Source organism: Centruroides vittatus, unplaced genomic scaffold (genome assembly GCF_030686945.1).
Source record: "Centruroides vittatus isolate TY-2023 unplaced genomic scaffold, ASM3068694v2 contig_273, whole genome shotgun sequence".
Classification (NCBI taxonomy): Eukaryota; Metazoa; Arthropoda; class Arachnida; order Scorpiones; family Buthidae; genus Centruroides; species Centruroides vittatus.
In genome coordinates, this window is record NW_027121739.1 from 1,293,209 (window position 1) to 1,313,735 (window position 20,527).

At 31.6% G+C, this 20,527-nt stretch overlaps 1 protein-coding gene across 2 annotated transcripts in view; it reads left to right on the forward strand.

The window, feature by feature from the left end:
• The first annotated feature begins 2,040 nt into the window (after positions 1-2,040).
• The window catches only part of LOC136971876 (transducin-like enhancer protein 4), a 62,948-nt gene continuing 44,461 nt past the window's right edge, over positions 2,041-20,527 (forward strand). Inside the window, exons 1-5 of one of the 2 annotated variants that reach the window (XM_067266389.1) lie at positions 2,041-2,532; positions 7,217-7,285; positions 8,708-8,808; positions 11,768-11,831; positions 11,933-11,977. In XM_067266389.1, the coding sequence (XP_067122490.1) occupies positions 2,512-2,532; positions 7,217-7,285; positions 8,708-8,808; positions 11,768-11,831; positions 11,933-11,977 (300 nt within the window). In that variant the 5' untranslated portion in view covers positions 2,041-2,511. The remainder of the gene's footprint in view (positions 2,533-7,216; positions 7,286-8,707; positions 8,809-11,767; positions 11,832-11,932; positions 11,978-20,527) is intronic. The other variant, XM_067266391.1, reaches the window with a different exon arrangement.

Sequence of the window (20,527 nt, forward strand, 5' to 3'; positions counted from 1 at the left end):
TTACCATCTTTCTAAACAATGTGATAGAAAAGGATCCATTGTAAAAAAAAGTGCACTATCCATTAACACGCTTATCGGTAGACTAAAAAAAAGCAGCACGCAAGTTGGGGGAAGTTCCATTGATGTCTTTTTATCAACTAATAACACAACCCTGAGTAATTTCCTACTGGGAATCAAATCCCCAGCATACGCACGTCCACGTATTATATACTACTAGGCCTATATGCATATAGGGATAAATATTCACTGACCTGTAACACGACTATGGTCTATTTGCCACGACCGCAAGTTACCAATGGCACATAGCCACGTCATCATCTACCATCTGGTAGCGATCCGGAGACACAAGGGACGGGGATGACTGGTGTTTGATTTAATTACAGACACCCAACGATAGTAGGGCCTTTCCGGGACAAGAGGCCTGAGAGCGTGAATAATAGCTTGACTGATTTCATAATATCCCTTAGCATTCTTGTTCGGCGTTGCTCCTAGCCCAAGCGGGGAAGACACCATAATTATAAGGCAAACACCAACCCACCCTACATTGTCTACACCACCCTCCGGTGTCTGGCAGACACTTGTCAAGACCACGTGGTACGGGGTCACGTGGTCATTTTTCCCAACACAGAAAATGGTCGTAATAATTATAATCTTATACCCCGTCATAAAGTTTTGAAAATAACGCATGATGATAGTGGATGAAGAGCATAATGGGCCCGGTCTAATTATCTGGCATGAAGTTCAGGGGTCGAGGTACACGATATGTCAACCCCGTTGCATATAATGGAGGCTGGTGAAGATATAATCTGAGAAGAAACTCCCCGCGCGGCAAAAATTAAAAATAAAAATAAGAACGTTTTAAACACACAAAAAATACTTTCACTTTTAAAATATATATTGTGTGTTAAGTGTCGCCATCTATTAACTATAAATATAAATACAAATTTATTCTAGGAGATATAATAATAAAATATTAATATCCTCTACTGGAAAAAGAAAAAGTATAAGAAGAAAAGAAAAAATCGAATAAAAATTCATACAAGATATAGCCTAGGAATTCAAAATTAAAATTTAAATCGGTTTTCCTTTGGAGAAAAACGATTATGCCGTCCTTCCCAACGGCGCTTTTACAACCAGCAATAAAAATCTCCTCGGGTGTGGGGGTAGGAAGCACTTCCTGCTGTTTTATATCATGACTACAATAACAAAACGCGTTGCTACACGTGCCACACCTCGAATTTTAAATGTTGCACAAATGGAAATATATCTATATATATTTGTTGTGTGTGTGTTTGTACGTATGTATATGTATAAACGTATGTATTTAAGTGGAGTTTGTGTGCGTATATGCATATGTATTTAAAATATTTATCATGGTTACAAGCTGATAGTCGGTGGTACAAATTAACACCTAAATAATTAGAACAGGTGGTGTTGTGCCACAATCAGTAGGGGTAACAAATATCCAACATCTTGTCAGCAGTCTCGGAGCTGTGCAGTGGCATAATTAATTCAACCCTAATGACTAGGCACATGTGGAGAGTAATTTCTCTCCAATTTGGCACTCTTCATTACACACACTACGCAAATGACCCTCCGTTAATTACTCTGATTGTCCTTTGTTTATTTAAATTAGATTTAAATTTTGCAGGGGCGTACGTAATTTGATAGCAGCTTGTGACGTCACTGTGGGTACAGGAGAGAAAATAAAACATTGTTTTAGTTGATTCGAAGGCAAAGTTGCCACTGGCAGACTCCCTTGGAAACAGATTTCCTGCCTAATGTTCTACTCTGACCTGTTATATTTACACTGCACGCTCAAGTGGACATAAAAAGAACCTTGTGCACACTCGCGATAATAGTAGTTGTTCGTGCTGACAAAACTGGGGGGTGGAGATTCGCGTCACGTGCGATTGACTGACAGCTGTCACAAGCAGCCATAGGTCGATTACCGTATGGGCGTGATCGTTTACAGGCGTCAGTTACCGAGAGCAGGCGATTGGTCGTCTTTAGTGCAAGCGCAGTACCACCCACGACACACCATACCACGTGGTACGAAGCAGTAGAAGATTGGAGAAGGTTCTGTGTGTATGTGTGTCTGTGTTTGTTGATAACGCCAATCATTGCGGGTGCCATATTTGAGGAGTAGGGGTTTGTGTGCTCACATCGCCTCCTGCTACGTTGACGGGGTACCTTTTTGTAGACCTACGGGTCCCCTCCGCATCGTGTGTGGTATCGGTATCAAGTCTGTACCGCCAGCTGGGACGGACTGGCAGCCATTACCGTTCGAGAAGTTGTGCTCTCCTGTTTACGCTATGGGTTATCTTCAAGATGCTGTACTGAGGTGAGATGCGATGAACGCAAGACTACAGCCCCATGTGTGTCGATAACAGTGTGTGTTGTCTAAAAGGTGGCCGTATTGATTGTTTTGGTGACCAGTGTGGCTAGTGATATCCTGCGAGATCCCTTACGACATTGTGCTGTCCTTTGGCTTGACATACCCGGCCAAGGATGTATCCCAACCGTCATCCGGTAAGTCTGAACATGGCAACCGTCCCTTAAATGCCTATCCGCCTAGTTTATTTTTTCTATCTTTCTTTTTTTCACTAACTCAACTACTCCGGCTATTTTTAAACTTTTTTTAAAACTAATTATATTTAATTTCATTTAATTTAATCGAAATCTACTTTTAACTTAGTGCCACTTAACATTATTAAACCTCTTAACCGGGATAAACAAAGAAATATTTATTCGCTTCGTTAATTGCCAAGTTGTCTAAGGATAGGTTCACCTCTTCCATGCTATATTCAAATGGAATCGTTTAAAACACCCGAACCCCTCTCTTACATTTAAGCCATGATACGTTACTCTATTGATAGATTAAAAAGCAGTGTGTCGTATGATAGTTGGGGGATGATTATTGGATACGTTTCACAATATCCAGGCGTATGAATTAATTCGCACGGCGGAGTTCGTTATCTGATATATCAATCACCTTAAGTGTCAATAAGTGGTTAGCATTAAGTCATTGCTTTATATATGTATGTATGTATATATATATTAAAATACCACTTATATCTAAATCCAGATATATCTGGAGAGTATCCATTGACATACGACCATTTCCCCCTTTAAGTGGTCGGTCTGCTTGTGTCTGGAAGCCACATACATTGCGATATTTCATGACAACAGCTCGTGTGTCAATATTTACGTAAGAGTACCATGTTTAGATGGAGAACGAAAGTATACCTTGGATTACTATAACGCTTTAGGAGTTAAGAAAGTTTTTTTCCCTTCTTCTTTCTTTCTTCTAACGTTAACTCTCACTACTTTACTCCCTTTGTAAAATCCGATGGGAATGGTAGAAAAGATATCAGCAGCGTTAATGAGCTACGTATAACGTGTTCGACGTTAATGTTTGTTCTACCGAAGTGCACTAATGATGTTAACATAGTTGACCGTTGTTTGTATTAGAAGCTTGCTATTTGCCACGGAACAGCGCCTAAACGTTTACTAGTCTCAAAAGTCTGATTGACTTGAATGAAATAGTCTTCCATTTCATTCTTGATAAGCTGCACTTAAAAATTTCAAAATAATAATAATAATAATAAAATAAAAACGACAAACGTTACACAAATGAAAATGAATTCAAAATAAATTAACAGAGCTCTTACGTCACTGCATTTTTATAAAAAGGAAATTGAAACGTTTAAAATATTAAAAAAATTGACGTAATTAACATTTTTAGAAATGAACACCAATCAAAATAGTTTTGTTAAACAATTAAACGAAATTGACATTTTAATAAAATGACAATTTGCTTTTTTTAAAAAAGTTAATGAAATAGAATTTTTATTTTTATTTTTAAAAGGAAATAAACAGAAATGAAAACGACATATTTAATTTAAAAATTCAAAACAAAATTGTTTTTTTTACATTTTATATAAAATTTACAGGATTAAAATATATTTCAGAGTGCCGTGAAAATTTTATTAATAAAATAAATTTTTTTTACAAACTTGATCAAAATAATGTTATTTCGTATTTTAATTTTATTTAGTAGATACATACATCAGAATAACTTTTTTTTAATTTTATTTTTTTTATATAGATATATATAATAGTTCTAAACATAATTAATTTCTTACTTCTGTAGTAAATTTACTTATGTATTTTTTTCCAAAGAATTATATAGTAGCGTAATCCAATTTGTGAACAGGTTATAATACATTTGACAATATATAATATAAGGAAATTTTTCGTAAAGAATATTAAAAAAAAATTACTTTAGAGTTAATAAAAATTGAATGGTATCTTCACTACATTTTATTAAAATATATTATTTTATAACGCCAAAATTTTAAAATTCATTAATCTTATTAACTTCAATAGAAATGATTTCATTGAATTTATTCGATAAAGGATCGATTACGCCATGTCATTGTATCGATTTCGCAACAGATTAAATTTAACACGTATATAAGATAATCGATTTGAGAAGTTTATAGTTAATAAATTATTTCTTAACCCCGAGATAAACGCATACCTTCCTCAGTTAGTCATGAAATTCACTATTTATTACGTAATAAACGAATTATTTTAAGGGATTTATATATATGTATACATTCATACATAACATTCTTAGATACATTTTATAAAAATTCTATTGTTAAAAAAAGCAAATTTTCATTTTTATAAAATGTCAATTTGTCTTTTTAAAAAAGTCAATGAAATATACAAATTTATTTCCTTTTTAAATTGTAAATTTCAGAATTAAATAAAATGAAACGTGACATTTTTTTCTCCTGCTGTTTATTTTTGTAAATTTCTGAAATTAATTAATTATTTTTTATTATTATATTAAAAATTTTATTTAAATTTTATTTTTTTTAAACCGCAAAAAACGAAATATTGCTGTAACTGTGATTAAATTATGAAAAAAAAATCTGCACAGATTTTTAAATATTAATAATTATCGTTAAATTATAAATTGTAAATAAGTGGTTAATAAAAATTTCAAACCCACAAAAATCTCATTTTATAAAGAAGAAAACCGCAAAATTAGTCATGAAAATTAGCATTTTATGAAGGGGGAAGAATAGAAAATATATTTATGTATGTATGTATATAAATCTACATCAATTAACAAACAACCGTGAAGCGCACATATTTAAAGAAACGTCAATGAAATCTATCCATTCTGGGCAGTCATTTATTTTCACATCCCAATAATTTAGTCTATTATCATCGTCATTGGAGTGATAAAAGCGTGACGAACATTGCATGAAAAAACAGGAATATAATGAAAAAAATAAAAAAAACTAAGAGGGATCTCCATTGAATACCATAAACTAAAAGACATTTATCAATAGAGTAACTCTGGAGAAAACTAAAAGTAACATCTTAAACAACAAATAAAATTACCAAAATGTAGGTTAATGGTTACTGAACAATTAGTGTTTAAAGTCGTGCCAATGGGAAGTCATAAACATTCGCTAACTCAGTGGCGCCTTACAAGGAAACCTTTCTCGACCTAAATACTAATTTATCATTTTTAATTTATATAAATCACATTGATAACTTATAATAATCAGCGTGTAGAGAGGGAGAAGAACTAGTACAATAACTCTACTCCCTTCTCTATTTAAAATCAGCGGGGAGTTAGAATAAGGAGTTAAACCGCACCCTGTTTTACTTTAGGGAATATCCCTTTTCTCCCCAACAATCCGGAATGAAGAAGCAGCTGTCTAGTCCCTAGACAGAAATCAATAAAGAGAAGTTCGAAACAATGAAGGAAGGTCTAAGTAGAAAGACAGGCCCCCTTTTTTTTATCTTTTCACAGCAGCTCTGTAGGATCTTGTCTTCTAAGGGATTTAGGCCCCTCACCCACCTACTGCGATAAGGAGCATCTGCTTCATTTTAGAAAAAGTATGAAGTACAGGCTCTAGAAAATAAATTCTTAAATCCTGAGAGATCTATAGAATTCATTTCTGAGTTATAAATAGAATTTAAAGATTGTAAAGCTATATAAAGAAGGGCAGAAGTTAAAATTACAAAATATATATACAGTATTTTCTTCTGTATTTAGAAACAATATAACTGAAAATTTTACTTTAGAAACATTACAATTTAATTTAAAATCGTATCAAACACAAATTCACTCTATCAAATTGTAGAAATGAGCATTCACAACTAAATAATTAGGCCTATAACTAATTATGGCTTTATACAATTTAATGTAATTAAATTTTATATTTAAGCATATATGAGCACATTTATACGGTCGAATATTTTATTTTACTAAAATTATAAACATGATATAAACTCCCAGTTGCTAGATTTCATAGAATATTTCACCAAAACGCTAATATCATTACGTTATCAGTCTGGTAATTCTATTAAATAATTACCATTGAGATACAGTTAAACGCATTGTCCAATAGTATGTCATTTGGTATAATTACACATATTTGTCGACTTGATTTGAATGTACATTCTCTGGAGCGAGGAATTTATGCCCAGTTAAGCGATCTTGTTTGAGTTACGAGAAGGAACATCGCCTGATGGAAATCATTGGGCTGTGCACTTGTATTATATTCTCTATGGCAAAGCGTGCAGTTGGCAACAGCTGAATTTGCAACTGTTATAGATAAAGTTTAAAAGGATGAAACGGGAGAAATTTTTTTTTTACTTCTTTTGTTAAAGCGGACTTGTTTGTATAAATTTCAGGAAGTTTGAGACACGTCACGCCATTCAATGCTTTGTACTTTATATAGATATATATATATAGAACAAAAAAAAATTTCTGGCTAAGTTTCCATCTTATCAATTAATGTTTGAATGTCAAAAGCTGTTATATCAACCAACTGAATAATTTGTTACATATTCATTCAAAACACCCCCTACACCCCTACATTTTCCATCTAAAATGAGTTAGATTAATGATTTTTAACGATATTATAAAGGAAATTTTATACATACATATATATATATACGTATATATTAATCATAATTATAATCTTAATGTAAAATTATAAACTAGAATTTCTCTTTTAACTTATTTTATTTAAATTTTATTTTCTTCTTTAACTTTTATTTTATTATAAAATAAATTTATTTTTAAAATGTTTCTACAGTTTTTTTTTAACATCACTATCATTTCAAAATTTTTCTTTTTTTTTGTTTTTTTATTATTTTTTCCTCTCCTTACGACAAGGGTGATGCCTTAATTTCGTTTCATGGTAATGCATTGGGAACTGCCCTAGCATTGCTAGGATCTAAAGAGGTATTGTTATTCTTCCATTCACTAACAATTCTTATATAAGGTATTCCCTATACTTAAATAAATCACTTTCTATATACTTTTATATGTATATATATGCTGTATATATATATATATATATATATATATCTAAAAATGGAAGAGAGAAGCTTTTAGATAAAGTTATCTCATCACTTTATTATGATAAAATAATCTAATATATATATATATATTATATAAATACATACAAGACAATTTATCTAAATGTTCTGTAATCTTTGTTTTTCTTTAATAAACGGACTTTGTCTTCCTGTTTTTTACTTCTCTCTTTCTTTCATTTTTTCCCCTTTATTTCTCATTCTTTGTTTCTTTTTTTAATATTTATTACGTAATAATAACGTTTAAAACATTTTAATTGTTATTAATTTGTGGATTTCTCAATTAACATCTGTTTTCAATTTCTAACTGATTATATTTAAAAACGCATTAGTTCTATCGCTGTTATCTTTTTTACTTTTTATTTGTTTTTATTATTATTTTTTAATTTTTAGATTTCAAGAAACAGATTAATTGTTTTGTAACACACATCTTTATTTATTTATTTAATATTTTTTTTTTACTGATACCTTAAACCACATTAAAGCGATTAAGCGCTTGTATAATATAAGACAAAAAAACTCGTTTATAATTAATTTAATTTAATCTAAAAACAATTATGTTTAATTATTTAAAGTTACATTATCACTAAACGTCATTAAAAGTTTAAAAATCGACGTTATATTCTAAGTATATAATCGCTCTTATCAATTTTATTACTCTATATATAAATCAACAGTTTATAAACATAGGACACTATATTTAAAAGTAATATTTATCGATATATTTCTATTTTATTTCCATCATTGTAATAATAATTTTCACAGTCGGGATGTGACGTAACATCACTACAGATGACAGGATGTGACAGTATGTTTAGTACGCTCCACTGAAATATTAGCTTAAGTGTAGAGAGAAAAGTAGGGGGAACGAGTAAGACTTAACATAATACATCTGCTAGTAAGATAAGAAATTTATTTATAAGTAGACGATAAACATCTGCACTAGTCTTAGAGTTATTTATACACACTTGTATTACCCATCTAGACGAAAATCCAAGTTTATTTAAGATATAGAATCTTTTTTTTTTTAAAAAAATTTTAATTAAGCTACATACGTTATATGCTTTAATAACGCGATTTTTAAAAGTATTTTTTCCTTATCTCCTTTCACTCGAGCCTTATAAGGCCTTGAGGGTCGCATGGCTTCACTCTTGTATTCTTTTCCTTCTCTTTTCTCTCCCTCTCCTCCCCTTATTCCACCATTACAAGAGCTTTAGACGTGGTCTGCCTTGTCTCTGAATCGTCAATCTGTTCTCCCATATGATCAGTTCTCCCTTCTTTCCGGTAGGGTCCACCGCCTCAAGCAGGACAACCATTCAAGTTTACAGTTTCAGAAACGTGCGATCGTATCAAAGAAGAATTTAGTTTCCTACAAGCTCAATATCACAGGTTAGTATTGTGTTGAATTTCATATCGCATTGATATGTTGATTTAATTTAATACTTTTTATTCAAAAAAAGAGCAAAATATATTAATTTCAATAAAATAAACTGAAACTGATTAAAATTAACCGTCCGTTTTATTGTCATTAAAAGAAACTGATTACTTTTAATTGTATTTAAAGAAAATGATCGACTGGTAATTCTTAATTAACATTTAAACTTAATTGTTATTAAAAACCGATAACTCTATTAATGCGTAATACAAAAAAAAAAAGTTTTTACCGAGATACTGAAAAAGCCGATCGAACAATTGTACAAATTTGTATGTAGACTATTACTATAGTATTCATCTTATTATATCATTTTCCCAATGCACTTATTGGGCTTACAATTTTATAGATATAGAAAGACTATGTATTACATACTGTTCAGAGTGTATCAAGGGACAGTTCTTATGTACAAAAAAGAGACAGTAAAAAGTAAACATATGTCACCTCCAGGTCCGGATGGATATCCAGTCTGTATCGATTATCTACATCGAGACGCGCATAGTAAATATTTGCCCTATTTTACCGGTTTTCTTGGCATGGGTTACCGCTTTACCGGCACTCCACTTCCTGCCCCAAGTTTGTCACATGATCGACGAAACTACATCCGCTAGATTGGCAGCAGCTGTAGATAAGTAAAGAAAACGGTTTTTTAAGGCGATAAATGATAGGTTCTTTGCCAACTGTACTTTCGAGAATATATTTAAATATAAATATAAGCGACATAAAATGTAATATTTGCAAGAAATGATATTTAAAGAGAAAAAATCGTTACGTGTACGTGTCTTCTCCTCTTCCCCCTTTTTTAATTATATCTTATCGTTTAATGTTCCTATCAATTATGTAAAAAAATATATAAATATCAAAAATAAATTTTCTAGTTAAACCGAAAGCGGTTATCCTATTTATCTATCCTGTTACATCAGAGGAGGCATTTTGTGAGGGGGGAAGACAGTTGCTGTAGCTTCTCGTTCACTTTCCCAATTCAGAAATCCTCCCATATACTACAGAAGGCCAGTTTTCATCTCTCAAATGGATCTCAAATATATAAAATATAAATTTCAGTCAATCGCCGTAACACACTTCCATATCCGAAACGTTTACATACATTTAAATATATATTTATATAAAGTAATTTCCAATTTCGGTTACTGACTTTTAACTAATAGGCCTAAAATATTTTTAATCGTACTGAGTAGAATTTACAGTTTTCGGCCCATATTTATAATTTTTAGTGCAAGTTTACACGCTTACTTAGTAGATTTTAACACGTGGCTAATTAGAAATTTTTACTTTGCAATTTACAAGTTTTACGCGCACGTGTTGTGTTGTTTACAGTTTTTATACGAATATAATTGACAGTTTTTAGCGCACGTGTGCGTAATCTTCAAATTTTTAACTAACGTGTTATGTAATTTACAGATTTTTATGCTCACTCGATTAACAATTTTTAGCGCACGTAGGTGTAATTTACAAATTTTAAACGCACGTGTTTATGTAATTTACAATTTTTTAGCCCATGTAATTAACAGTTTTTGATACACGTGCGTGTAATTTACAAATTTTGCGCACACGTTATGTAATTTATAGTTTTTAATACGGGCGTAAGTGCGCGCTTGCGTGTAATTTACAGCACTTTAGTGCGCATAAAATCTACAATTTTTAAGCTATAATTTACACTTTTAAAAGAGTAATTTACCAGTTTGTTTGCATGATACGTTCGCATTTTTTGTTTATATTTTTTTCCTCCCTTATTTCTTTCGGTGTGCTTATAATTTACAATTTTAAAAGCAAGTAATGTACAATTTTTCGCGTGTACAGTTCCAAGTTGGCAAGTAATCTGAAAGCATAATTAGTGCCAAATGAAATTATCCATAAAGTTAACTGATTGTAGGTACTTATAGAATAACGTCAAAGTTTATAGTCCTAATACATTTTATGTAATTAAGAAAAGGGTAGGTTAAAATTAAAGAATTTCCAGATAGTTTCGGCTCTTTTATAAAATAATGTTTCGCTATATTAAACTCACTCGCGATAATTTACCGCAAAATCGTTTTATTCGAGAGTGTGTCACTGGAGAGATTATCACAATTGACACACGACATGAGAATCATTCTGTCCTCTCCACTCACTATAATTATCTTCAGAGTGTTGTCATATCTACTTGCAGGTCGGCTTATACTTCCAATTTAGTAAAGAAACCCATCTCTGATACATCACTACGTCTGAAAGTTAATCACTGTTGTTTGGTTTAACTAAAGAATTAATGGAGTTCTATCGCATTAAATTTAAAGTAGACTTAGTTATAATTTAAAAGAGTTATATATATATATCCTGTTATACGTATTTGTAAAATATTTACGGTATTATCCTTTACACATTTAAACAGTTTTATAACTAAACTAACCATTTTTAAATATTAAACACCAACTTTGTGTTTAAAGGGTGTTTGCTTTATATAATTAAAGAAGTAAATGGCTCAAAGAAGTAAACGTAGTAAAAATGAATCCATCTACGAAATTACTTAATTAAAAATAATGTGTATTACTGTGAGAATTTATATATTTGGTGTACAGGAATTAAAAATTAATTAAAAGGAAACGCGTTAAGTTGTGAATAGCATTAAAACACTCGCGGGTATTCAAAATTTAATTATACTTATTATTAATACAAACTTACCCATAGTAAGAGCTGATATAACTCTCTAACTGAAAACTACTCTAAACTTAATTCTAATTAGTTAAGAGTCCGAATGATTAATTTTAAATGTTAAGTAACCGTTAAGTCGATGCGTTAAATGCGCCTTTACCGTAACGATGAGCTACCAGATGTTCGCGTCACGTGACACCTCCTGTTAGTCCTCTTGACATCCGACACCTTGTGACTAATTATACCCATCCCTACTTTTCTCCTATCTAGTTTGAAACTGGAATGCGAGAAGTTAGCAACAGAGAAAACCGAAATGCAGCGGCATTACGTGATGGTGAGTAACGTATAATTTGTTAATTTCTTTTTATCTCCTTCCCCCTTCTTAATCAGAAATAAATAGATAAATGAACATATATATGTTTTTTCAATTTCTAGTATTATGAAATGTCTTACGGATTAAACGTGGAGATGCATAAACAAGTAAGTTGTGTTTTATTGTTAGTTACTGTGTCCTAATTGTTAATTGTTACTCGGGAATTTTTTAAGAATTTATTTTTGGAAGAGCGTGTAGAGTTATATAAACTCTTCACAGATTAACAGTAATTAAGCTCAGTCGGAATTATTGTAGCAGCTTCTCTAGTTAAACTGTCCAAGTAGAACAGATGTGTGTTTGTAGTCAGGATGGTATACTATGTTCTATTTCCGATGTGCTAAGTATAGACAAGAGTTGACACCCAACTTCTGCACTTTGTCATGCCACTCAAAAACTATGACGTAACAAGAGCGTGTTTTATTTGCTGAAGGAGGTAATATATCTCCACTTCAAGTTTGATACTTAAAGCCAATTTTTCCCTTACTTAATTTTACACATTGTCCTCCCCCGTATTTTACTTGTTTAGACTTATACAACCACAAAAAAAAAGAAGAGAAAAAACCCGAAAAAGGCTTTTTTTTAAACTTTATATAACTAACTTTTTTGGCTTAAAGAGAGTTTAATTTACTATATTCCTAAAAAGGAAATTAAAGTTTATTTAAAAGAGGGTGGAAGAAGATGAGAAGGAAGTTTCCTTCTCTATCTTTGTGTAATGTATGCTTGAGTAAGGGAAATTTCCTCTTCCGTTTAATGTAATATAAATCCGTGTAAAGAAAAATTCATCCGTCCTCCATGTAAAGTAAAAATGTTAAATAATAGAGAAATAGTAAGGAAATTTTCGGTAAGAATTAGGGAATTTCTTTACATAAACATCAGAGAAACGCCACGGATAAATAGATCCTTAATTAATACTTGATTTCTCTTAGCTGTTAGTGGAACCATTGAGGGAAACTTCCCTAATATTTTTTTGAATTATTTTGTGTGTACACATAGAAAAAATTTCTTAATGTATATATAAGATTTAATTTAAGGATAGCGTTCTAATTCTTAAAATATGATGTAGATTCGTTTAAGTGAAATTTTCATAACGTTTTCCTTGTAAAAATATACACGTTTCCTTCCTATTTAAAATATAATATAAAAGGTAAATTTTAAATCCGTTCTCGAAGCTTAGAACACGAAATAAATCTTCACTCTTCCCTTCAGTATAAAATATTTAAAGAAAATTTCCTCCCAACTATGATGTAGAATATTTAAGGGATGTTTCTCCCTCACGATGTGAAATATTTAAATGGAATTTCCCTTTCCTTCCCGGTGTACAATTTCCCTTCCTTCGTGATGTAGAATGAGGAAAATTCCATTCTCCTCCAATAGGAGGATTTATAACTGTGCCAACTGCTTCGACCCCATATTTTATCGAAATTGAAATTTGCAGATTGTTGCTCCCTCCTATTGTTGACTCTTCTTTTTTTCATACCCTACGGTATTGTTTTACACCGGGACGTATTGTTTTCATTGTAAATAAGACAGTGTTGTAGTTTTGCATTGTACACGAGCGAAACAAAGTCCCTGTTGACATTATTAGCCGAAGTATTTATCTTTCCCTCCCCATATACACAACGATGTAATTTCTCTGTCAATACAGACACACTTGGCTTTTCATATCGTCTGTGTAAATAAGCATTGTTGACATTGTTGGCTGGGCTTTGTACACTGCCAACAGTGTTATCAACTATTCTGTACTGACAGAATGGAACCGTAAAGAAGTAAATACTTCTAATGGAAAGGGATATTTCTCACAAAAATCGATAGAACAATATTTAACGCATAAAACGAAAATTTCGTGTTGTATAACAACTGTGCGTTAGTTACGTCTTGTTATTATTTCACGTATGTTAATGTAAAAATGGCGTGATTTGCATTGGATCGATTAATTTTCAAAGGGGGAGGCAATTGATATACTGATGGATTATCGTCTATCGATACTTCAGACTGTATATAAAATTAATTATCCACCATTATAATTGATTTAAAAAAAAGGAAGAGGAGAAAAGGGAGGGCATGAAAACGATAACAATAATAATACAATCTGCAATACACCATTTATAATTAGTCGAGACATAATTAAAACATAATTGCTCATTGTAACCCAAACGAAAAGAATAAAGTATACGTTAATGTTAAAATAAATGCCATTTTAATTACCACAAACAAAAACAAAAAAAAGTTGAGGGAAGTCAAGCCAAAACAACATGAAAACGCTGGCAGCAACAGCAGCATCTTTTCTTAAACTTATAATTATCGTTCGTTGGTTGGGTTAGAGAAGGGAGAAAGACAGAGCAGGAGCTGTCTTGCAAGAGTCTGTGCTGTCCCGTAATACCTTCTTTCATTGTTCCTTTCGCTACTTATCGACACAACACCGATCGATTGTGGCGCCTAGGGGGTCAGAGACCGGGAACTGGGGTTCCATTAGCAAGCGGTCGGTGAAAAGAACCAGCGGGGACTTGCTTCCTAATCTAATATACAAGCTTTACCAATGGTAAAGGCGAAGCGACGGAAGAGGAAGCGAGCGAAGAAGAAGAAGGAGAAGAAAGAAAAAAAATCACCTTTCGGGTGTTAAATTAGAAAATAATTAATGGGCGCAACAATTAAATCTACCAGACAATTAAAGTTGTGTTAATTGTTTGTTTCCACCTCCAGTCTGTAATATCTCATTAAATCTTGTATTCTTTTTCATCGTCCTTCAAGGCGCTCAATTAAGCTAGTTAATATAGAAACCAAATTCACTTTATGCGGAGTAAAAGCCGATTTCTTGACCCCTACTCGAATAAGAGGAGGCGGAGTACTTAGCAATGTTGCTAATTTTTATCACTGCCTTTGGCAAAGCAGCTGAGCACATCTAGCATTGCGTGGACAAGTGGTAGAATAACTACGGTTGAAGTACTCCTTCAAGCTTCTATTCCCTTTACTGGGCAGATGAAGTGTGCCACTTGTGACCCCCATCCTCTTTTGCCCCACATAAGGGTGTATTCTGTGCAGGAGCTGTCTACACCACCACTCAAAGTGGTGCTGTTACCATGGCCACAAGCATCCACTCCACCTTAGGTTGTACTAGAAGCTGGAAATGCTCAACTTCGTTCTATCTGAAGTATTATATCTTTCACTTTCTTTACTACCCTCCTGGCCTTTGTCATACCCGTATTCATCTTATTTCCCCCATTGTAAATTCACAAGGAATTTTTTTCTTCACCCCTACTATTTACTTTTATCAGTTTGAAATTATTTAATTTTTCTTTAATTAAAATTTAATTTATATTATTTTCTTTTGTACGGAAATCTCTTCCTTGTCTTGACATTTAACACGTAAATGAGATTCTTCTTTCAGAAAAATAAATTTCATATTTAAATGAAAATAATGAAAATAATTTTAAAGATAAATTAAAATTATAAAATCATATATTTATAGGATTGTCGTTTATTTACTGTAAATATATATACATATACATATTATATTTTAAACTTTAGTTTATTATACAAACCGAATATTGATTATTCTTAAATATTACCATATTTCAATTTACTCCTTTTAGAGGAAAATTTATTTTTGTGTAAGAAATTTCCCTTTCGTTATTCACTGTATAAAATTTTATTCCCAACAGGGAATAACGGTTTAAACAAACTTAAACTGTAAGGAAAGAAATTTTAAATGGTTAAAATCTTACACACACTTGCATAAAAGAAGAAGTAAAAACCCTTTTTATTCTTTAAAAAATTTCCAGTTTTGTAAATTTCCTTTTCTTCCCTAAATAATAAATAGACCTTCCCTTATTAAAGTAATTTCCATCGACAAAATGGAAAGCAGTTTTTAGATAAAAATGTATCTAAAAACTTTATTTAAATAAAATTTTAGATAAATTTGTATAAAAATTAAAATATAGGCCTATTTCTTTGTAAGAAAATTTCCCTAAATTTTTTCTTTTTTAACGAAATATCCCTACAAAAATGACGTTAACACAAAATAAAATAATATTTTAGTTAAAGTATCGTTTAAATAAACGTATATTTCATTTTTAACAATGCTGTAAGTGAAAAGTACATTTCGTTCTGTAGGGAAAAATCGTTTAATTTCTTTAAAAGGATGAATTTAAAGAATTTCCCAAAATACCGCTACATAATCGGGGAAGCATTTCTAAACACTAAATTATGTAAATTTAAAAAAGGAGACGAAGATTTCCGTGAAAATCCTTTCCCCCTTTCCCCTCTATAGAAAATCCTCTCCGTTGGGGAATATCCCTAAACAAACAGAAAATTTCAAGCGGGGAATCAATTGTTAATTACAACAAACTGTAATCTAAAAGAACTTTCCCTACACCATTTATTGAGCTTCTCCGCGATAAAATTTTCAATAGGGTAACTTCCATTTAAAATCCAAACGGAGCAAACATTTCAAAGTAAATATTATAAATTATAAATACCTAAAGGGTATTTTTTTTTATCCAAGAACAATTCGCATAGCATCCGGGATTGCATTGTATCGGGGGTATTGTCTAGTAGAAAGATCAACACAATACACTGTTTCAAATCCAGACAAAGCAATCCGGAACAGATGTGTGCTAACACTAAAGGACCATCCTAACTTTAAATTCAACCTCGGAGAAATGACCACACAACTCATACAAGCTGTGTGTGCAAAGAAGATAATAATTTTAGTGTTCCCATTAAGATCTTGATGTTTGGAAGCAGGGTTGCGATAGTAATCCCCACACAATGTCCGTGACTAGTCATATGTTATGAGGTACTAAGCTTAGGCGTACATATTCGGGGGATTTTAGGGGGTGTTGTAAACAAAGTACCGTTTTCGCTCCCTCCTACCATTTACCCCAACGTTGTCCAACGTGTTTGCTAAGCCTAGTGGAGGTGCTGTGTCAACACCGAGTAGAACCAACCACACCTGGTCTTGGCATCAGTCTAGGGTTAATCCCTCAGCCACATTCGACCACATGTCTCCCTCTACCTGGCCACAACACAAATGCTTTTTTTCCCTGCTCGTCCCGTTTTCTTTATTTAACATTTCCGTAATCAATTTTTTCCCTGTTTTTTAAAAGTTTGTTTATTTTTTTCTTTGCATATTTAAACAAATGAGGACCTTCGCAGAATTCTGAAATTCGTAAAATTTATTCTACATACGATTTTGTATTCTCCGTACGTCGGAATTTTTTTGAATTAAGCTCGAATATTTTAAATTATTCACGGGGTGATTTTTCGCTTTCTATTGTATTAAATTCTTTGTTAATTTGCTAATAAATAATGTAATTAATAAGAAATAAATACCCTTATATTTCCTAAGAAATTTAACAATCGAAACATTAACTTAGGGAATTTTTTAACAATTAAAAACGTTTCGTAATAGGGCTATTTCTTCAAATTTGAGTCGATTGTTTAGTGTTTCGGTGTCTAAGAATGCTGTTTCGATTACGAATTTAGTTATTTCGAATGTTGGAAAGCGTTATTATTATCATTATTAAAAAAAATATTATTACAAATCTTGTTTCAGTTAAACAAGGCCGAGTGTTCATCTGCTGAGAGGTTTCCTTTCTTTTCACTAACTTGTTATACAGTAAAAACGTTGGGTTTCAATATTTTTAGCAGATCTTTACTACTGTGTTTCAGTAGTGATGTTAGAAGATATCCCAAAATGAAATATTGTATTTCAGATCTTGTATTAAGACACATCTTAAACGAAGTCAAGTATTTTATCCCTTAAGAACTTGTAAATCCCTGCAGTCTCACAAGAACTAAAGCAATAAGGATTTAAGAGACTAGCATCTTTTTCGAAATAGTCTTGATAATCGTAATATAGAAAATATAAAAATAAGAAACAATAAAAATATTTCGTTTTATATTAATTTTATAATTTTAATTCACGTTTCGACGGTGCCATATTTTCAGACCCGTGACTTAAATTTTAAATATTTAAAAGATAAAAAGAAATTCGAGTCACCCTCTATACTTTTATTAAGAATAGAAAGTGAGTAGTAAGGAAATGTAGAGTCGTTGTGAGGAAATAAGAGGGAGGGGAGCGAGAAGTGATATTAAAGTCGAGGAAATAGCCACGAGGATTTCTGAGGAAATACGACCGAGTGACATGACACTAAGTGGAAATACAGTGGAGACTTTGGAAGAAGGTTGGAGTGACAGCGCTGTAAGCGGAGTAGGAGGTTGTGACCATTTCGATCAATGGCTGGGAGTTGATAGTAACCACTGGCTGCCTCGTACCCCATGGGGTGGCTCGCTATTGACAGTCCGAGCGATGTAGTGGTGGTGTCTGACACTAGAGACTAGATTACTCTGCTTTTTTCCTCTTTTTCTAAGTATTCTCTTTGCTTTCAATGCTCTGCAACCTCTGATAGGAGCTCTTGTCTTTTATTAAACCGCATGGGCTGAAAAGAAATATATATATAACGAAAGAAAAAAAAGTAAAGAAATCAATTCATATTCTAGAAAGAAATATGAAATTTATAGAATGTTAAACATATATTTTTATGTATTATCCGGATGTTACGCTTAGTCTGAAATTATTTGCAGGTTATTTATATATTTATTTTTCCTTTAAAATGCATTAAGAAAATTTATAGTGTAAGACACAACGTATCCAGAAATACTCGTGTCATAGTGTTTTATTGTTTTTTAAGAAATTCCCCATCATAATAATTACGTTAATGTGTTTAGAAATATAATTATAGCAATTATTAAAGAAGAATTTTTATTATTTTAAAACAATTCCACATCATATTACTTCACAAAAATCCACGTTAAAAACTTTATACACCGAGCATAACCCATTAGGCCTTCGAATTTCGGTATGCAAAGTAGAAATAATTAGATCTTCGTTTATATTTTTTCGGCTTTAAGTTCCGGTATACCCTATCATTCGACTGTGGCCAGTAGGAAAAAAAATACAGAAAGAATTTAAATTATACCCTAAGTAGATCTTTACAGTAGGCCTATAAAAAGAAAAAGTTGAAATGTGTTATTTGGAAAACAATTCGTAAAACGTGGAAAGACAGGGCCAATATTATTTTGGACAGGAGCTAGATTATATAGACGTACCGACACCGACTGACCATCAATTCTGTATCTTGTCCAAAATATGATGGATGATGTCATCCAGACTGGTTGTCTAGTATTAGTTTATAGTTTTTCGATTTTTATTTATCGAAAGAATGATATTTCTTAATAATTTAACCATCTGGAATTCTATTTTGTTCAATGATAATGTCTAGTCATTTTATAGTTTCTTTATCCTTTTCCTATATATATAAAAGAATTTTGGATATTTCCGATCAATGCTCGATCAGATGTTGTCATGATGTTAAGCATCGTTACGCTATTTTTCTACACAGATAGAACGTCATGCACTGATCAACAACCTTGCATGCTACTTAACAGTTGAGTGATCAGCACTTTTTCATTACGAAATGCGGCTAAGATTGATGTTTGGCCAAACATTTCGACGTTAAAATTCTTAAATTATTTACTCGAATTTACAGATCTTTAAGCCGTTAGTTAATTTACAACGCCGACAGTTCAAAATAACCGTCATTTTTAATTGTAATTAACAAATATAAACTTTATTCGTTAATTACAATTAAAAACGATTAGTTTTTTAAACCGGTAATTGACAATTTAAACCGAATATTTGTCGGTTATTCAGAACGAAATAACCGTCATTTTAAATTGTAATTAACGAATATAATTAAGTTATAAAATTTTCGGTTTGTGTAACGATCAAAAATTTACATTTAAAAATTTCTGAGCGTAAAAAAAAAGAAAAAATTGTAACAAACATTTTTGAATGTATGCCAAGAAGGAAAACCATTCACAGTTATTAAAATTGTTAAAAACATTGTTTAAAAAAAATATTCTACTAATGACTAACATTGTTAAACTGGATCGTATAATTGTTATCCCAATTTTGAATTCGTGTTAGGAAACAATTGGATGATTAACAAATTTTTTGTTTCTATTTAAAAAAAAAAATAATGTCTTTTGTTCCTTTTTTAACAAAAGGAAGGTTAGAGAAGCGGTCCTCTTTTCAACAATAAATTTTACAACTATTGTCAATGATTAACAATAACTAAGATACATAATGACGTCGATTATGACTTGTCCGGCTAAATATTGTCAATGATTAACAAGTGCTACATTAAATATGAAAATCTATGATTAATCATTAATAACTGGATTTATACAACTATTATCAATGATTAATAATTGTTAATCTGAATTTGTGCGATGATTGTCAATTATTATATAGCAAATTTGAAAACTATTAACATTTACTAAACTTGCCGGGCATTGGGTAAGTGATATTGTTATCATTAACAATTGATATACAAATTATTAGGTTATCTACAATGATAAACAATTTACGAGAGCCGGAAACTTTTTATCTCGAAAAATAATCTGCATATTTCAAAGAGCCGGTAGTTATTTACGTCCACATTTTTCCGAGAGTTGTCTGGTCTGTCTGACCACTTTCGACGATTGTTTAGAGAAAGAGCGTGGTAAATAATCTATTTTCCCATGGTTTACGTGGCAGAAAAACAAGACTTAAGCGTTTAAAATGGTGCTCGATAGATAGTATCCATCACGAC